A 14,608-nucleotide genomic window follows, 5' to 3' on the forward strand; every position below is an offset into this window, starting at 1 on the left:
ATATATACATGTAAACATAAATACTTTCAAAATATATACTGTATGTGTGTGTATTTATATACACAGTATACACACATTCATTATGTAAACAAAACCATTTATTTTGAATGCGATTAATCAGTTGGCAGCACTTATATACACACTTTTTTTTTTTTTTTTTTTATCAAATGTAAATTCATGTCCCAGTCACAGTTTCTAAGGTAAATAATACATTAAAAATAACTACTTAAAAAAAACAAACAAAAAAAAAAAAAAAATCTATTTTATATTTTTACACTAATAATGTAATCAAAGTATGAATTCCATCAAGTTAGTTTTAAGCATTTTACATTTATTCCAAAATAATAACTCAAGGCAGTAACAATTTAAACAATATATTTTATTTGTGAACTTTTAACTATTTTTGAATTTTTTTGGATCATTATGCATCAAATCTTAGTAAATATTGGTCACAGACAGAGATTGACTTTAAATTTCACAAAGCGGATTACTCAGGAAAAACTCCCACAGATCTTTTTTGTTTGTTTCATGCCGCTTTACACGCATTTTTAAATGAGCAGGGCTTAGTGACCTGAAACTCTCTAATAGCTCAGGTGTGATGATATAAATAAAGTTTTCTATTTTAGCTTATTATTATTAAATAGGTGTAGTGCAGACTACCGAATTGGCATATTTATTATTAATGATAATAATAAATATGCCAATTCTTTCCATATATTTTTAATGATTTAGTTTTGCTAATTATTTATGATCCGATCCTTATTATTATTATTTATATTATAACGGACTTATACCCTGAAAAAAATTATACATACTGTATAATATAATATAATACAACAAAAAAAGTTTTGAAACAATTTTATTTATTTGTTAATCCATTTATCACTGTATTTATAATTGTAATATGATTGCATTTATCTTCTCGTGTACAAGCATCATTTTCCAGGAAGAAAATAATGCAAATATTTAATGTGCTAAAACTGTATTTTGTCAAATGCATAAAGATTAATTTATTATTAATTAGCCTTTAAAGCTAGGAGACATATACTAAAAGTTAATTAATAATCTGTTGAGCACAATAATAATTGATTGCTGCAGAATATACTTCGTTCAATCACAGTCCATAAAGTGAAATTATGATGAGAAAACTCACTCAACATAGAAGATTTGGCCTTTATCATCGGTCTCCTGCTCCCATCCATATGGCAAATCTAAAAAAATCAATCAAATGAAATAAAATACATTCAGCAATTTACTTATTCTTCATCACTGCATACCAAAACAGGCCAATCTCTTCACACTTCACTCATGTTTCTTAATCATATCGAGTTCAATAGAAGAGTTACTATCACAGTCCATTATTAATGAACACTGTACCTCCAGCACAGCGTTTCTTCTTCCCAGTTTTGGGATGCTCCCACTGAGTCTTCATTTCCTCATGGCTGAAATTAATTATGTGTCAATCATTCAATAAATCACATCAGGAACACTCTCCTCTTTCTTGTATTAACAGCACATATGAAAAGTGTAAACGCACATGTTTATCTCAGGTGTGTGTGAGTGCGTGTGAGTGCGTGTGTGTGTGTGTGTGAGAGTGTGTGCGTGTGTGTGTGCGTGTCAAACACTCACTTGGCATAATAAACCCATCCGTCTTTAGTGGATCTCTCTTCCCAGCCGGGAGGAAGCTCGTCTTCACTGTCTGTGTCATCCATTCCGGCGTATTTAAGAGCTGCCATCGCGGACTCGCTGTTATCAAATAAAACAACTCATTCAACTTCTCAGTCAAATTTATTTTATAGCAAATTCACGTTGCGATAATCTCGCTGGACCACTTCCGCAATCATGACGTGACGTCACGCGGCGTCGGAATGAGAACAGCGAATGGGGTTCTTAAATGGGCGGGGCTTAGCGGCCTGGACGCGCTTGATTGGTCAGCTGCGATGGTCCAAATTAAAACTTTTCTATTTTACCTTGTGACATGTATTAAAGTTTTTGGAGTTGTGTCAGCAGCTCATATTGCTCGTATTTTTTATTCATCTCTAAAAAAAATAATACAAATAATTAAATATGTTTTGCCGCTTTCTATATATATATATATATATATACTTACTTTACTTACTTTTTTACTTTTGTCATTTAGCAGACGCTTTTGTCCAAAGCGACTTACAAATAAGAAAAAGTAACTAAAACTAAAAAGTTACAACTCTATAAATACTATCTACCCACATATTTAAGAAAATAAAGAAATTAAATAAAATTAGCACATGAATATATATATATATATTTTTTTTTTACCTTAAAGACATACGATAAACATTATTCTCCTCTCCTAAAATCTTCTCAAAATTTCAGGCTTTTTAGACATGTAACTTTATAGTCTTTCCGTAGGTTTTGGTCACGTGGTATCTGGTACTTTTTTCAGCGATGATCAGGATTGACCAAACCAATCTTTTGTGATTACAGGCTGAGGTTTCTGTGTATGACGGGTATGAATCGTTGTAATTAGTGAATTTAAACAAAATCGTAATCGTCGTCGTATTTTACCTTAATGTTCTTTCCCTCATCCAACCAATCTCACTCCTGAAGCCTAACTTTTAGCAATGTTGCCAATTTAGCAATTTTGTTGCTAGATTTAGACTAATTTACCCTAGACTTTTTTCCAAAAAGCACCTAGCAACAAATTTAGCTATTTTTAAAATGTATTTGGCAACTTTTGAAAATGGACTTAGATGATAAATAAGGCATGCATTTTTCCTCTTAAGCAAGCAGTGCCTAGCATACACATCACATGAATCAAGTTGCTAGTTACACTTGTTAAATAATAATAGTTCATTTATGAAACACCTTAGTTTGTTCCTATAATTGTTAATCAGGTACACTGTGTCTATCTGTCTACCTAAATGCATTGTCATTTAAAATATGCTGGTGAAAAATTAACTTGTGAAGTACACCGTACCCTATTTTATAGACTTTCCTTAGAGTAAGCATTTCACTGCTTAAAACTGTAATTGTTAATTATGTGTAGTTTTACTAATTATTTGGAGAACACATAAAATGTAATTCTTCAAAAATGTGTAACTTTTCAATAATCCAATGTCGTATTTAAAAATATAAATCAAAAAACCCATGGAGCAGGTATGATGAACAAAAACCAGGAGTCAGATTGTGATTAAAGAAATTTACTGAAGAAATAGTTTGCGGTTTCATCCGCAGAAGTCACTTCAACACTCGCGATGGAGTTTGTAGGCCGACCTGCTTTACAATTCAAAAACACCAGCAATTATACCCTAACAGAGGTTGCTAATTGCGTCAATGCATCAAAATTCAGATTGGTTCCAAAACCTAGATAAACTTACACAATTTCCACATAAGGACGCAAGCTTGAAGCATATCTTCTGATGATTATTTTGGTGACAAGTGATCAGAGGTCAGACGCAATACGTCTCTCCAAAGACGTATATCTGATACGCTGGACATCAGTTGAACGTTTGTCCTGGGACTGTCTGAGCTTCTCCCTGTACAGACAGATACTAACACACATACGCAGAGAAACACTTATCAAATTACACTCACCGGCCACTTTATTAGGTACACTTGTTCAATTGCTTGGTAACACAAATAGCTAATCAGTCAATCACATGACAGCAACTCAATGCATTTAGGCATCTAGATGTGGTGAAGACGACTTGCTGAAGTTCAAACCGAGCATCAGAATGGGGAAGAAAGGGGATTTAAGAGACTTTGAACGTGGAATGGTTGTTGGTGCCAGACGGGCTGGTCTGAGTATTTCAAAAACTGCTGATCTACTGGGATTTTCACGCACAACCATCTCTAGGGTTTACAGAGAATGGTCAGAAGAAGAGAAAATATCCAGTGAGCGGCAGTTGTGTGGACGAAAATGCCTTGTTGATGTCGGAGGTCAGAGGAGAATGGGCAGACTGGTTAGAGATGATAGAGAGGCAACAGTAACTCAAATAACCACTCGTTACAACCAAGGTATGCAGAATACCATCTCTGAAAGCACAACACGTCGAACCCTGAAGCAGATGGGCTACAGCAGCAGAAGACCACACCGGGCGCCGCTCCTGTCAGCTAAGAACAGGAAACGGAGGCTACAATTGGCACAGGCTCACCAAAATTGGACAATAGAAGATTGGAAAAACGTTGCCTGGTCTGATGAGTCTCGATTTCTGCTGCGACATTCAGATGGTAGGGTCAGAATTTGGCGTAAAGAACATGAAAGCATTGATCCATCCTGCCTTGTCTCAACGGTTCAGGCTGGTGGTGGTGGTGTAATGGTGTGGGGGATATTTTCTTGCCACACTTTGGGCCCCTTAGTACCAATTGAGCATCGTTTAAACGCCACAGCCTACCTGAGTATTGTTGCTGACCATGTCCATCCCTTTATGACTACAGTGTACCCATCTTCTGATGGCTACTTCCAGCAGGATAATGCACCATGTCACAAAGCTCAAATCATCTCAGACTGGTTTCTTGAACATGACAATGAGTTCACTTTACTCAAATGGCCTCCACAGTCACCAGATCTCAATCCAGTAGAGCACCTTTGGGATGTGGTGGAACGGGAGATTCGCATCATGGATGTGCAGCCGACAAATCTGCAGCAACTGCGTGATGCTATCATGTCAATGTGGACCAAAATCTCTGAGGAATGTTTCCAGCACCTTGTTGAATCTATGCCACGACGAATTAAGGCAGTTCTGAAGGCAAAAGCGGGTCCAACCCGGTACTAGCAAGGTGTACATAATAAAGTGGCCAGTGAGTGTATTTGTAACATTTAAACTTTTAATTTAGTACAATATTTTGTCACCGCAACATTTTATTGTCATTTTCACTAGCAACTGCAGTCGGATTTATATTGTAAACCTAAGTTCACCGTTATCCCACCGGTCACTTTTTCCATATTTGCCGGAAGTGCACTAAAACATCAGTCAGTAAGGTTTTTAGAGCTTTATAAATGAAAACTTGTTTTTATTAAATGGGTTAATACAGTACCATTCTCACATTTACATGCAATAGCAAAGCCTTCATGACATTCGGTGTGGATATAATCTGGAGTCAAAATCCAGAGACTATATAATAAATAACAATAACTAGCTAACAGTGATTAACTTTGCAGTCTCTGAGCTCTAAATCCAAACTTGTATTAGACAAATGGATTTCCGTGAACATAAAACCAATTAATCCAAGGCCTCAGTTCAAACAATCAAAACAAAAGTGGCAACTGCCAATAATCTTCACCAGTAATGACAATTAAAATTAGATTACTAATTATAACAAAGGACATTTTCACTCTCATTCATCACTGCAACACTGTGAGTGTGATCATTTATCTTTGGGAATCCATGTCTCATAAGTTCATTAGTCATTTCAGATGGCATGTAGAAAAATTATTGTACAATAACAAAACAAAACAAATAAAGTTCACAGTGATCTTTGTCTTCATGCGTCCAGCACTTGGGTGTCATATCATACTTTATATTTCTCTTTCGCTCTGTCACTTAAAATACAGATATGCTGAAAGATATAAAGAAAACAGGAAGGTGTAAATACATAATTCTGATCAGACAAACAAATAATATACAAAACTGACTCAATATACACCAGTTTATGCATTGCACACAATTAATTAAACCAGAACAGAACAGTACGAACACTTACACTCAAATCCCTGAAATATTCATTGTAGTCTAAAGCATATCCCACTAGAAACTTGTCAGGAACTTCAAATCCAATATCTAAAAAAAAGAATACAAGACATTTAAACAAACACAGAAGTTTGCAGAAACAACGCTAAGTTTTTATGCATTATTTTCATTACAACTAAGCACATTCCAAAAAAATGTGCATAAAAATAATTATATGATATTAATTATAATCAATTGAGATATCATTTCTAACAAGTTTTCTGCTATCATTAACTAATTCAGTTGAATCTCATGCAAGAAATGTAATTTTACCCAAACATTTGCATGGAATTAGTGTTTTTTTGTTATAGAGGTCCATTATAGAGGCCGCCCTCCCTAGTGCGTCACCGCTAAAGAGCTTGATGATTCCCCCTCGTCTTGATAACTGACTCTAAGCACTTCAGCGCTCTGCTTTAGAGTGGAAGTCAAGAGCGAAAGAGTAACGTCTGTGATTGAAGGAGAGATGGATGGATGGATATAAAGAGCTTATCTGCTTTCTGTCTAAAAGCATTGCATAACTTCTCTGAACACAGACAGATGAGCGCGTGTCTGAATAATATGTCCAACTACATCAATGCAGGGTGTTTGATTTCTCTAAGTGATGTGGATCAGGCACAAAATGTTCATAATATCCAGTAAAATCCAATGAAACACAAAAGGACTCACAGTCTGGCCGGTATCCTGAGCTCCTGGGCGTCCTTTTCACAAGTAAACTGAAATTACAGGATACTGAATTACAAATGAGATATATTAAATAAAAAGAATGGCATTCAACTAAACACCAGTCTTATTTTAAACACTAATAAAAAGGCTATTTAATAAACACAGAAATCTCTCATATCTCTAACACAGGCTTTTAAACTATGTTTAGAGGATGACTACTCTTTCCAAAGATGTTTCTACCTTACCTGACAACTTTCACCATTTTAGGATGACATTCATTTAATAGTTTGAGCAGCGTTTCCATCGTTTTTCCTGTCTCTACAATATCCTTAGGCACAAAAAGAGAATTCATTTGCTTATATCATCTGTATTTTCATTCCTTAGTACACAACATTTCACACATGTTGATGTGAACACACATTCAACACAAAATGCAATAAAATACATTACATCAAAAATGTAACCTCACCTCTACTATGAGCACATTCTGTAGGGAAAGAGAGACGACACATTATTAAAAAATAAATAAATAAAGCATGTTATCATATACTGAGTATACACACTATCAATAACTTTATAGTTTTAAGGATTCATCTGAATTTAGTTTAGAATTTAGTGTTTGATAACTTTATTCAATTTCGGTATATTTCTGCTGAGGGGCACAGGTAGATAAATATGACATTTATTATAATGGGTTTATGTGAAGATTGTTTTAAGTTCACTTAAATTAGAAGTTATTTTTAAAGTCTAATAAATATTCAAATTGATAGCTCTTAATTATAATGTAAAGTAGAATGGCTATAGTCAATGGTTAAATATTAGGGGGAAAATTTTTTTAAAGGGAAATCAGTATTAATTGGTATCAGTCATACTGGCCTTCCGTCATAAAAATAAAGATCCCATTAAACAAATATTAAAAATATACTGTCTTTATGTTGTTTGTACATTAATTTGAAGATTGAATGTGACAAACAAGGATTTTTCAAACTCTGCTGCTCTGTGTTTCACGGAAACCTGGCTGAATGGCAACATAATGGACGGCGTGCTACATCTGCCTAATTATCAGCTGATCAGAGCAGATCGGGACGCAGAATCAACGGGGAAATCGCGTGGCAGCGGGATGTGCTTTTACATCAATGAGAGGTGGTGTACAGATGTAACTGTGTTAAAGAAGATGTGCTACTCTGATCTAGAAACACTCTTCATTAACTGCAAGCCGTTCTATTCGCCGCAGGAGATTTGTTCGTTCATTCTCATGAGTGTCTATATTCCACCGCAAACGAACGCGAGATCAGCTTTAATAACGCAAATCTCTCCCGCGAACTGCCAAAATACAGACAGCACATCACATGTCCCACCAGAGACAGTAATATACTGGATCACTGTTACACAACAATAAAGGACGCATATCACTCTGTCCCACGAGCAGATTTAGGACTCTCTGATCACTGTTTGGTTCATTTTATACCGACCTACAGGCAGAAACTGAAATCTGCAAAACCTGTATTAAGATCTGTTAAAAGATGGACTAATGAAACAGAGCGGGATTTACAAGCCTGTTTCTCTCTCACTGATTGGACTGTTTTTGAAGCTGCTGCCACCGATCTGGACGAGCTCACATAGAGACTGTAACATCTTATATCACATCTCCTCTTCTGTGAGGAGATGTGAATTCCTAACAGGACTCATCTATTCTACAACGACAAACCATGGTTCACTGCAAAACACAGACAGCTCCGTCAGGCCAAAGAAGATGCTTACAGAAAGGGGGACAAAGTCTTGTAAAAACAGGCCAAATACACACTGGAAAAGGAGATCAGAGTGGCAAAGAGGAATTATTCTGGCAAGCTAAGGAACAAATTCTCTTCCAGTGATCCTGCTTCAGTGTGGAAAGGTATGAAAGATATCCCCAGTTACAAGTCACCATCCCCCAGCACTCTGGAGAATCAACAACAGGCAGATGACCTGAATGAGTTCTAATGCAGGTTTGAAAAATTCTCTCCCCACTGCTCTTCTCCTTCTACACGAATGACTGCACCTCTAAAGATCCCTCTGTCAAGGTCCTGAAGTTTGCAGACGACACCACACTGATCGGCCTCATCCAGGACGGTGACGAGTCTGCTTACAGACAGGAGGTTAAGGAGCTGGCTGTCTGGTGCAGTCTTAACAACCTGGAGCTGAACACGCTCAAAACTGTGGAGATGATCGTGGACTTCTGGAGAAACCCCCCTGCTCTCCCCCCACTCATCATCATGAACAGCACTGTGACTGCAGTGGAGTCATTCAGATTTCTGGGCACCACAGTTTCTCAGGACCTGAAGTGGGACAATCACATTGAGTCCATTGTCAAAAAGGCCCAGCAGAGGTTGTACTTCCTTTGCCAGCTGAGGAAGTTCAACCTGCCACAGGGGTTGCTGAAACAGTTCTTTTCCGCCATCATTGAATACGTCCTCTGCACATCTATAACTGTCTGGTTCAGCTCAGCTACCAAATCTGACCTCAGAAGATTATGGAGGATAGTCCGGACTGCTGAGCGAATCATTGGTACAACCCTCCCCACTCTCCAAGAACTGTACTTATCCAGAGTGAGCAAAAGGGCTGGTAAAATCACTCTGGACCCCCCACATCCAGCACACTCCCTCTTTGAACTGTTACCGTCTGGTCGACAGGTAACAGAGCTCTGATAACCAGAACGCCCAGACACAGGAACAGTTTCTTCCCTCAGGCAATCCATCTCATGAACACTTGACACTAACCATGGAACACACAATTCTATTATACATTATTTACTCACCACACTTACTTATTTTTCATTTCAAATTTGCAAATTACAGACCTGTACACACATAATTAAAAACATTGTTTATATATATATATATATACATAAATTGATCAAAAGTGACAGTAAAGACATTTATATAATGCTGTTCTTTATGCTTTCTATTCATCAAAGAATCCTGAAAAATAAGTATCACAGTGTTCACAAACATATGAAGCAGTTTTCAACATTGATAATAATTGGTTGTTAAGTATCAAATCAGCATATTAGAATGATTTCTGAAGGATCACATGACAGTGAAGACTGGAGTAATGATGCTGAACATTCAGCTGTTCATCACAGGAATAAATTGCATTTGAAAACATTAAAATAGAACTTAGTTATTTTAAACTGCAATAATGTTTACAATATTGCTGTTTTTACTGTATTTTTGATCAAATAAATGCAGCCCCCCTGAATATTAGAGGGAAAAAACAAAACAGAACAAAGTAAAAATAGAAAACAAAACAAAAACAGAAGTTCAAAAGTTGAAACTCACTTTGCCAGTAAGGGCAGATAATTCATCTCCACCGATAACCTTCACACAGCTTGTAGACTGATCATTCTGAGGAGAAATCAGATCAGAGAGAGAAAAACTAAATACTTTAATGTTGAGCGTTATCAACAGCATCTCTGACAGTTATCACAGTTGTCTGTCAGTTTGAGCTTGAAGTCATCTCAATAATAATTATGAAGTGGAACTACTTTTCCAGGTGGATGAACTCAGTTATGGATGCTGGCCAGTACCAATGAGCCAATGATTATATTTATAGTAATCAAATGATAAACATTGAAAAATGCTAATAAGATTCTACATAATTTGTCAAAAAATAAAACACTAAAAACTAAAATCCATTATTTCAAATGCTACTAGGAATTTAGGCATAAAAGTATAATATACCAGATTTTATTTTTGTCATTATATTAGGCCTATTACTGTTTTTGAAGCCAACATGAAATGTAAATTCTACAAGCTGCTTCTTTGATCGACTGCAAGCTGCATGCATTTTTGAGGGAAGTGCTTTCATTTATTATTATTTTTTTTCAGTAATACGTTTCAATTGGAAATACAGTACATTACAATACGGAAGCAAACATCTGTCACTACGGCCATTTTATTGCAACTTTAAAGATTAACTTTAGTTGACGCAAAGGTAGTCAGTTTTTTTTTTCTATACAATGACTGATTTGGACCTTAATTTTTTTAAATTAATTATTTTTCATAATATTCTGAATGATGTATTTTTCAAAATATTTGAAATTTGACTGAAAGAGTTCTGCAGAAGAAAAATACAAAAAATAAAAAACAGGTTTGAATGACATGAGGGTGAGTAAATATTGGTGAACCTCCCCTTTAAGTTGTATTTACCCTTATCATTCCTGTAAGGAACATGTCAATGGCTCAATCTACTAATAAAATGCTCCATTTTTATGTATAGTAATAATATGAAAGCAGACATGTAGATCTGAAATGATTCATTGGTCAGTGTTAAGTATGAATGTAAAAGGCTCAGTGCCTGGAAGAAAGCAGTAAAGCTGGCACTCACCGAGTAGCTCTTTAGCCTAATGAAATCCACAGTCAGTGGCACAGACTTATCGCTGTTTTGATTCAACGTCTTGATGTAATCCATCAGGTCCGCAAAGAACTTATACCCTCCTTTCAGAACGCAAAGGGCCACGATATGATGCCCGCCCATGTCCCGAACGATATCTCTGGCCAACCTTTCAGTCCTGCAGAGAAAACCAGAATCGAAAGGCAGAGTATTATGACATTAATGCTTTCATTAAAGCTGGCTGAAGTCATGCCAAAAATGTCAGTCAAGAGATTCTTGAGGAAATTTGTTAAACAAATAAAATGGAAACCCGAATTCAAATCACATGCCTCTCGTACTGCGCTAACATCATTAACTACATCTACAGGAGGAACACAGGGCCCTTTTACAATCGAGGGCATTCCACGGCCACGGCAATAACACAACTGTTTCGCTTCACAAAATCTGACCGCAAAGACCAGATACATTTCCAGGCAGAAATGCAATATCAGGGTTTGTGCTCATCAGTTAAACGTACCTGTCCTTAATGAGGCCATTGGGTATTATGACACTGTCCAAATCCTCCTCGTAGTGTTTCGGCACACAGAAAAGACTCAGTTCGTGCCCTTTGCTGTCATCAGCTATCTAAAGAAAAAGAAAAAATAAATCTATTTAAACATCTTTAAAGAAACACAGAGACTCCTGATATTTAAAAGAACGGATTATTTAATCTACTCGAGCTATACACTATAAAGATTATTTTTCAAAGTGTTCAAATAAAAAAAAGATTATTGGAGAATGCTTTACAAGAAAATTCTATTTCAGTATTTTTATTTCTAAGTTTCACATTCACGTTTCAATTCAATGCGTTACCATTTCTTTGTAAATTATAGGCTGTGTGAAATTTACTAGCAATTTCAGTAAAAAAAAACGTTTCAAATTAAATTCTACACATTTTTTTCAATGTATAGGTTTCTGAGAGCATGTGTACATGTATGAAGCAATTTGTGCCGTGAAAATAGTGTATTATGAGTGTTGCCGTATGTAGCATAAAACCATTTTGCACCCCATTTCTGATGATAATTAAAATGGATAGTTGACTGAAATATGAATATTTGAGCTACTCACTCACATTGCACACAATTTTATTTATTTATTTTTTGCGACAGGGTTTAGGTGCTGTCATATTTAATGTTATTTCGCTCATTTTCACAGGCGAAATCCAGTCATTAACATTCACGCAAATTAAATAAAAAAATTATTTAGCCTTCTTGCTGTTAAGAATATGAATTTTTCATATCTCACTCCCATATTGCAAACATTTTTCAGCGACAAAATGTTTTTGATGTTAATGTTTAATGTTATCCAGCAATTTTTTGGTGGTGAAATCCGGTCATTAGTGATAGTCGACATAAAAAAATATCGTCATAATATGTAGTTTTTTTTGTTGTTTGTTTTTTTTCACCAAAATATGAACACTTTGATATACTCACTCACTTGTTAGTCACTTTTTTTCTTTGCGACAAAGAGTTAAGGTGCAGTCACATTTGCTGTTGTTTGGCGAATTTTCGCAGGCGCAATTCATATCCAAGATCGTGAATTTCGCACAAGGGTGTATTTCCTCACACAGATTCGCATCGGGTTCAAGTTGAACGCAAAAATTCCAGTAGCCCCTCACTGCAGAACAAAGATCCAGGGGGCGGGGTTGGATCCACATCTAGGGGGTGGAGATGGTGGGTTTAGGGGTGGGTTTAGGGGTGGGGATGGGTGTCTTTAGGGATCAGGGGGTGGATATGGGTAGGTTTAGGGGTGGGGATGGGTGGATTTAGGGATCAGGGGGTGGAGATGGGTGTATTTAGGGATCAGGGGGTGGAGATGGGTGTATTTAGGGATCAGGGGGTGGAGATGGGTGTATTTAGGGATCAGGGGTGGAGATGGGTAGGTTTAGGGGTGGGGATGGGTGGATTTAGGGATCAGGGGGTGGAGATGGGTGTATTTAGGGATCAGGGGGTGGAGATGGGTAGGTTTAGGGGTGGGGATGGGTGGATTTAGGGATCAGGGGGTGGAGATGGGTAGGTTTAGGGGTGGGGATGGGTGGATTTAGGGATCAGGGGGTGGAGATAGGTAGGTTTAGGGGTGGGGATGGGTGGGTTTAGGGATCAGGGGGTGGAGATGGGTAGGTTTAGGGGTGGGGATGGGTGGATTTAGGGATCAGGGGGTGGAGATGGGTAGGTTTAGGGGTGGGGATGGGTGGATTTAGGGATCAGGGGGTGGAGATGGGTAGGTTTGGGGGTTGATCTTGTGTTCTGCAGTGAGGACCATCTCAAAAATTCGCTGCTTTGACAAACAGAAAGCTACGTGGTTTGAATGTTAGTTGTGTTTCATAAATCGCTGCGGTATTGATAATATGGAGCTTTTTTACTTGCGAAATTTCACTAATATCCACACAAACATGGTTTTAGAGAACTGAAATTGCCTTCACGTGGCGGTGCTTGTTGGACATTCTCAGTTTAATTTTGGATTTGATGGGGTGTGCAGTTTCCAAATCAATGAGCAATTATAATTCAGAGAGCACGTGAAGGCAGCGATACAATAGTGCGTATTATGGTTTACATTTATGGTCAGTTTATAGGCCTAGTCATTTTTTTGAAGCTTGAAAGCTGTAGTCACCATTTGTTTTCATTTTATAGATGAAAGCTAAACTTCCTCTTTTGTGTCAAGGGTGAGTAATGACTGGTTTATTTTTTAAAATACTATTTTATAAATAACTATAACTTTAAACACTGTACACGCTGATCTAATGGACATACTGTTTTAACCGGTTTAGAAACGGGATAAATTACGGTAGGCTATAAAACCTCTATGTCTGTGCATCAATTCAGATTTTCCTCACAAATCAATTAAAACGTGCGGTCTGAAAAATGAATCTAATGAGGAATATGACTCATTTACAAGTAGACGAGCCACACCTCATGAACTCCAAGTCTCCATCCGACACGCGTCTCGTTAAATAAAGCAACAGCAGCAACAACAACACTGTCTCTTACCTCCAGATACGCGGCCATCCTGCTGTGTTTGTCCTTCAGGTCGGTGTCGGACTCATGCTGGTCCTTTCGCGTCCGGGGAAAGCGCTCGTCTGCTTTGCATGAAGTCAACGCGACGCTTCCTAAACCCTGACGTCACAATCCATTTTACCCAATAATCTGATTGACCCTCGGCAACCTGTGCTTTAACAGAGACAGCTGCTCGTTTCTGTCCAGCACTTAATGGGTGGGTTAGATGCGCTCGTGACGGGTGATGATAACGCTGTGAAGACGCCTGGCAGGGCATATCAAAGAGTGTGGACTGACTGATAGGAGTCTGTCTCACTGGCAAATATTTTTTCTTCTTCAGAATCCATTAACCGACCTCTTTCTTGTGTGAACGATATAAGATACACACACTGTGCTGTGTAGAATATTATAAAATAATAAAAGAAAACATTATAATTTAAATTCTCTCTCTCTCTCTCTGTGCTGTCAAATGATTAATCGCATCCAAAATAAAAGTTATGTAATATATGTATTGTGTACTGTGTACATTTATGTATATATAAATACACACACACATAGAGTATATATTTTTTTTAATATTTACATGCATACAAATATATTTAATATATAAACAACTGTTTTTTCTTAAATATATACAGGCATGTGTTTGTCTTTATATATACATAATTAATGCACACAGTATACACATTATGTAAACAGAAACGTTTGGATGCAATTAAGCCTTTGACAGCAATAATATATATAAATTAACTACATCCAAAAGTTTTTGTTTTGGGTGCAAAGTGCACACACCGTGAACACACACCCGGAGCAGTGGGCAGCCATTTGTGCTGC

The 14,608-nt window shown here is 37.0% G+C and overlaps 2 protein-coding genes across 2 annotated transcripts in view; both read right to left on the reverse strand.

Annotated features, from left to right (window-relative positions):
- Window positions 1-1,865, reverse strand: part of LOC306866713 (WW domain-containing oxidoreductase) — a 246,661-nt gene extending 244,796 nt beyond the window's left edge. The window contains exons 1-3 of the mRNA XM_079411998.1: window positions 1,630-1,865; window positions 1,378-1,442; window positions 1,154-1,211 (exon numbers count right to left, since the gene is read on the reverse strand). Coding sequence (XP_079268124.1) covers window positions 1,154-1,211; window positions 1,378-1,442; window positions 1,630-1,736 — 230 coding nt within the window. The 5' untranslated portion in view covers window positions 1,737-1,865. The remainder of the gene's footprint in view (window positions 1-1,153; window positions 1,212-1,377; window positions 1,443-1,629) is intronic.
- A 1,300-nt stretch (window positions 1,866-3,165) lies between these two features.
- Window positions 3,166-14,608, reverse strand: LOC306866469 (hypoxanthine-guanine phosphoribosyltransferase-like). The gene is made up of 9 exons (XM_079411699.1): window positions 13,769-14,608; window positions 11,260-11,366; window positions 10,737-10,920; window positions 9,689-9,754; window positions 6,841-6,858; window positions 6,617-6,699; window positions 6,375-6,421; window positions 5,683-5,759; window positions 3,166-5,538 (listed from the first exon to the last, which is right to left on the reverse strand). Exons 1-9 carry the CDS (start codon window positions 13,784-13,786, stop codon window positions 5,491-5,493), a joined length of 648 nt encoding a protein of 215 aa, XP_079267825.1. The 5' UTR covers window positions 13,787-14,608; the 3' UTR covers window positions 3,166-5,490.

The sequence above is a fragment of the Barbus barbus genome (genome assembly GCF_936440315.1).
Source record: "Barbus barbus genome assembly, chromosome: 48".
In the NCBI taxonomy this organism is placed as follows: Eukaryota; Metazoa; Chordata; class Actinopteri; order Cypriniformes; family Cyprinidae; genus Barbus; species Barbus barbus.

What these genes read in the sequence shown, in the direction of transcription:
- LOC306866469 (XM_079411699.1), bottom strand. An exon ending in AATGGCCTCATTAAGGACAG is followed by an intron (nt 10,921 to 11,259) that starts GTACGTTTAACT and finishes TTTTCTCTGCAG; the next exon opens with GACTGAAAGGTTGGCCAGAG. An exon ending in AAAATGGTGAAAGTTGTCAG is followed by an intron (nt 6,422 to 6,616) that starts GTAAGGTAGAAA and finishes CTGTAATTTCAG; the next exon opens with TTTACTTGTGAAAAGGACGC.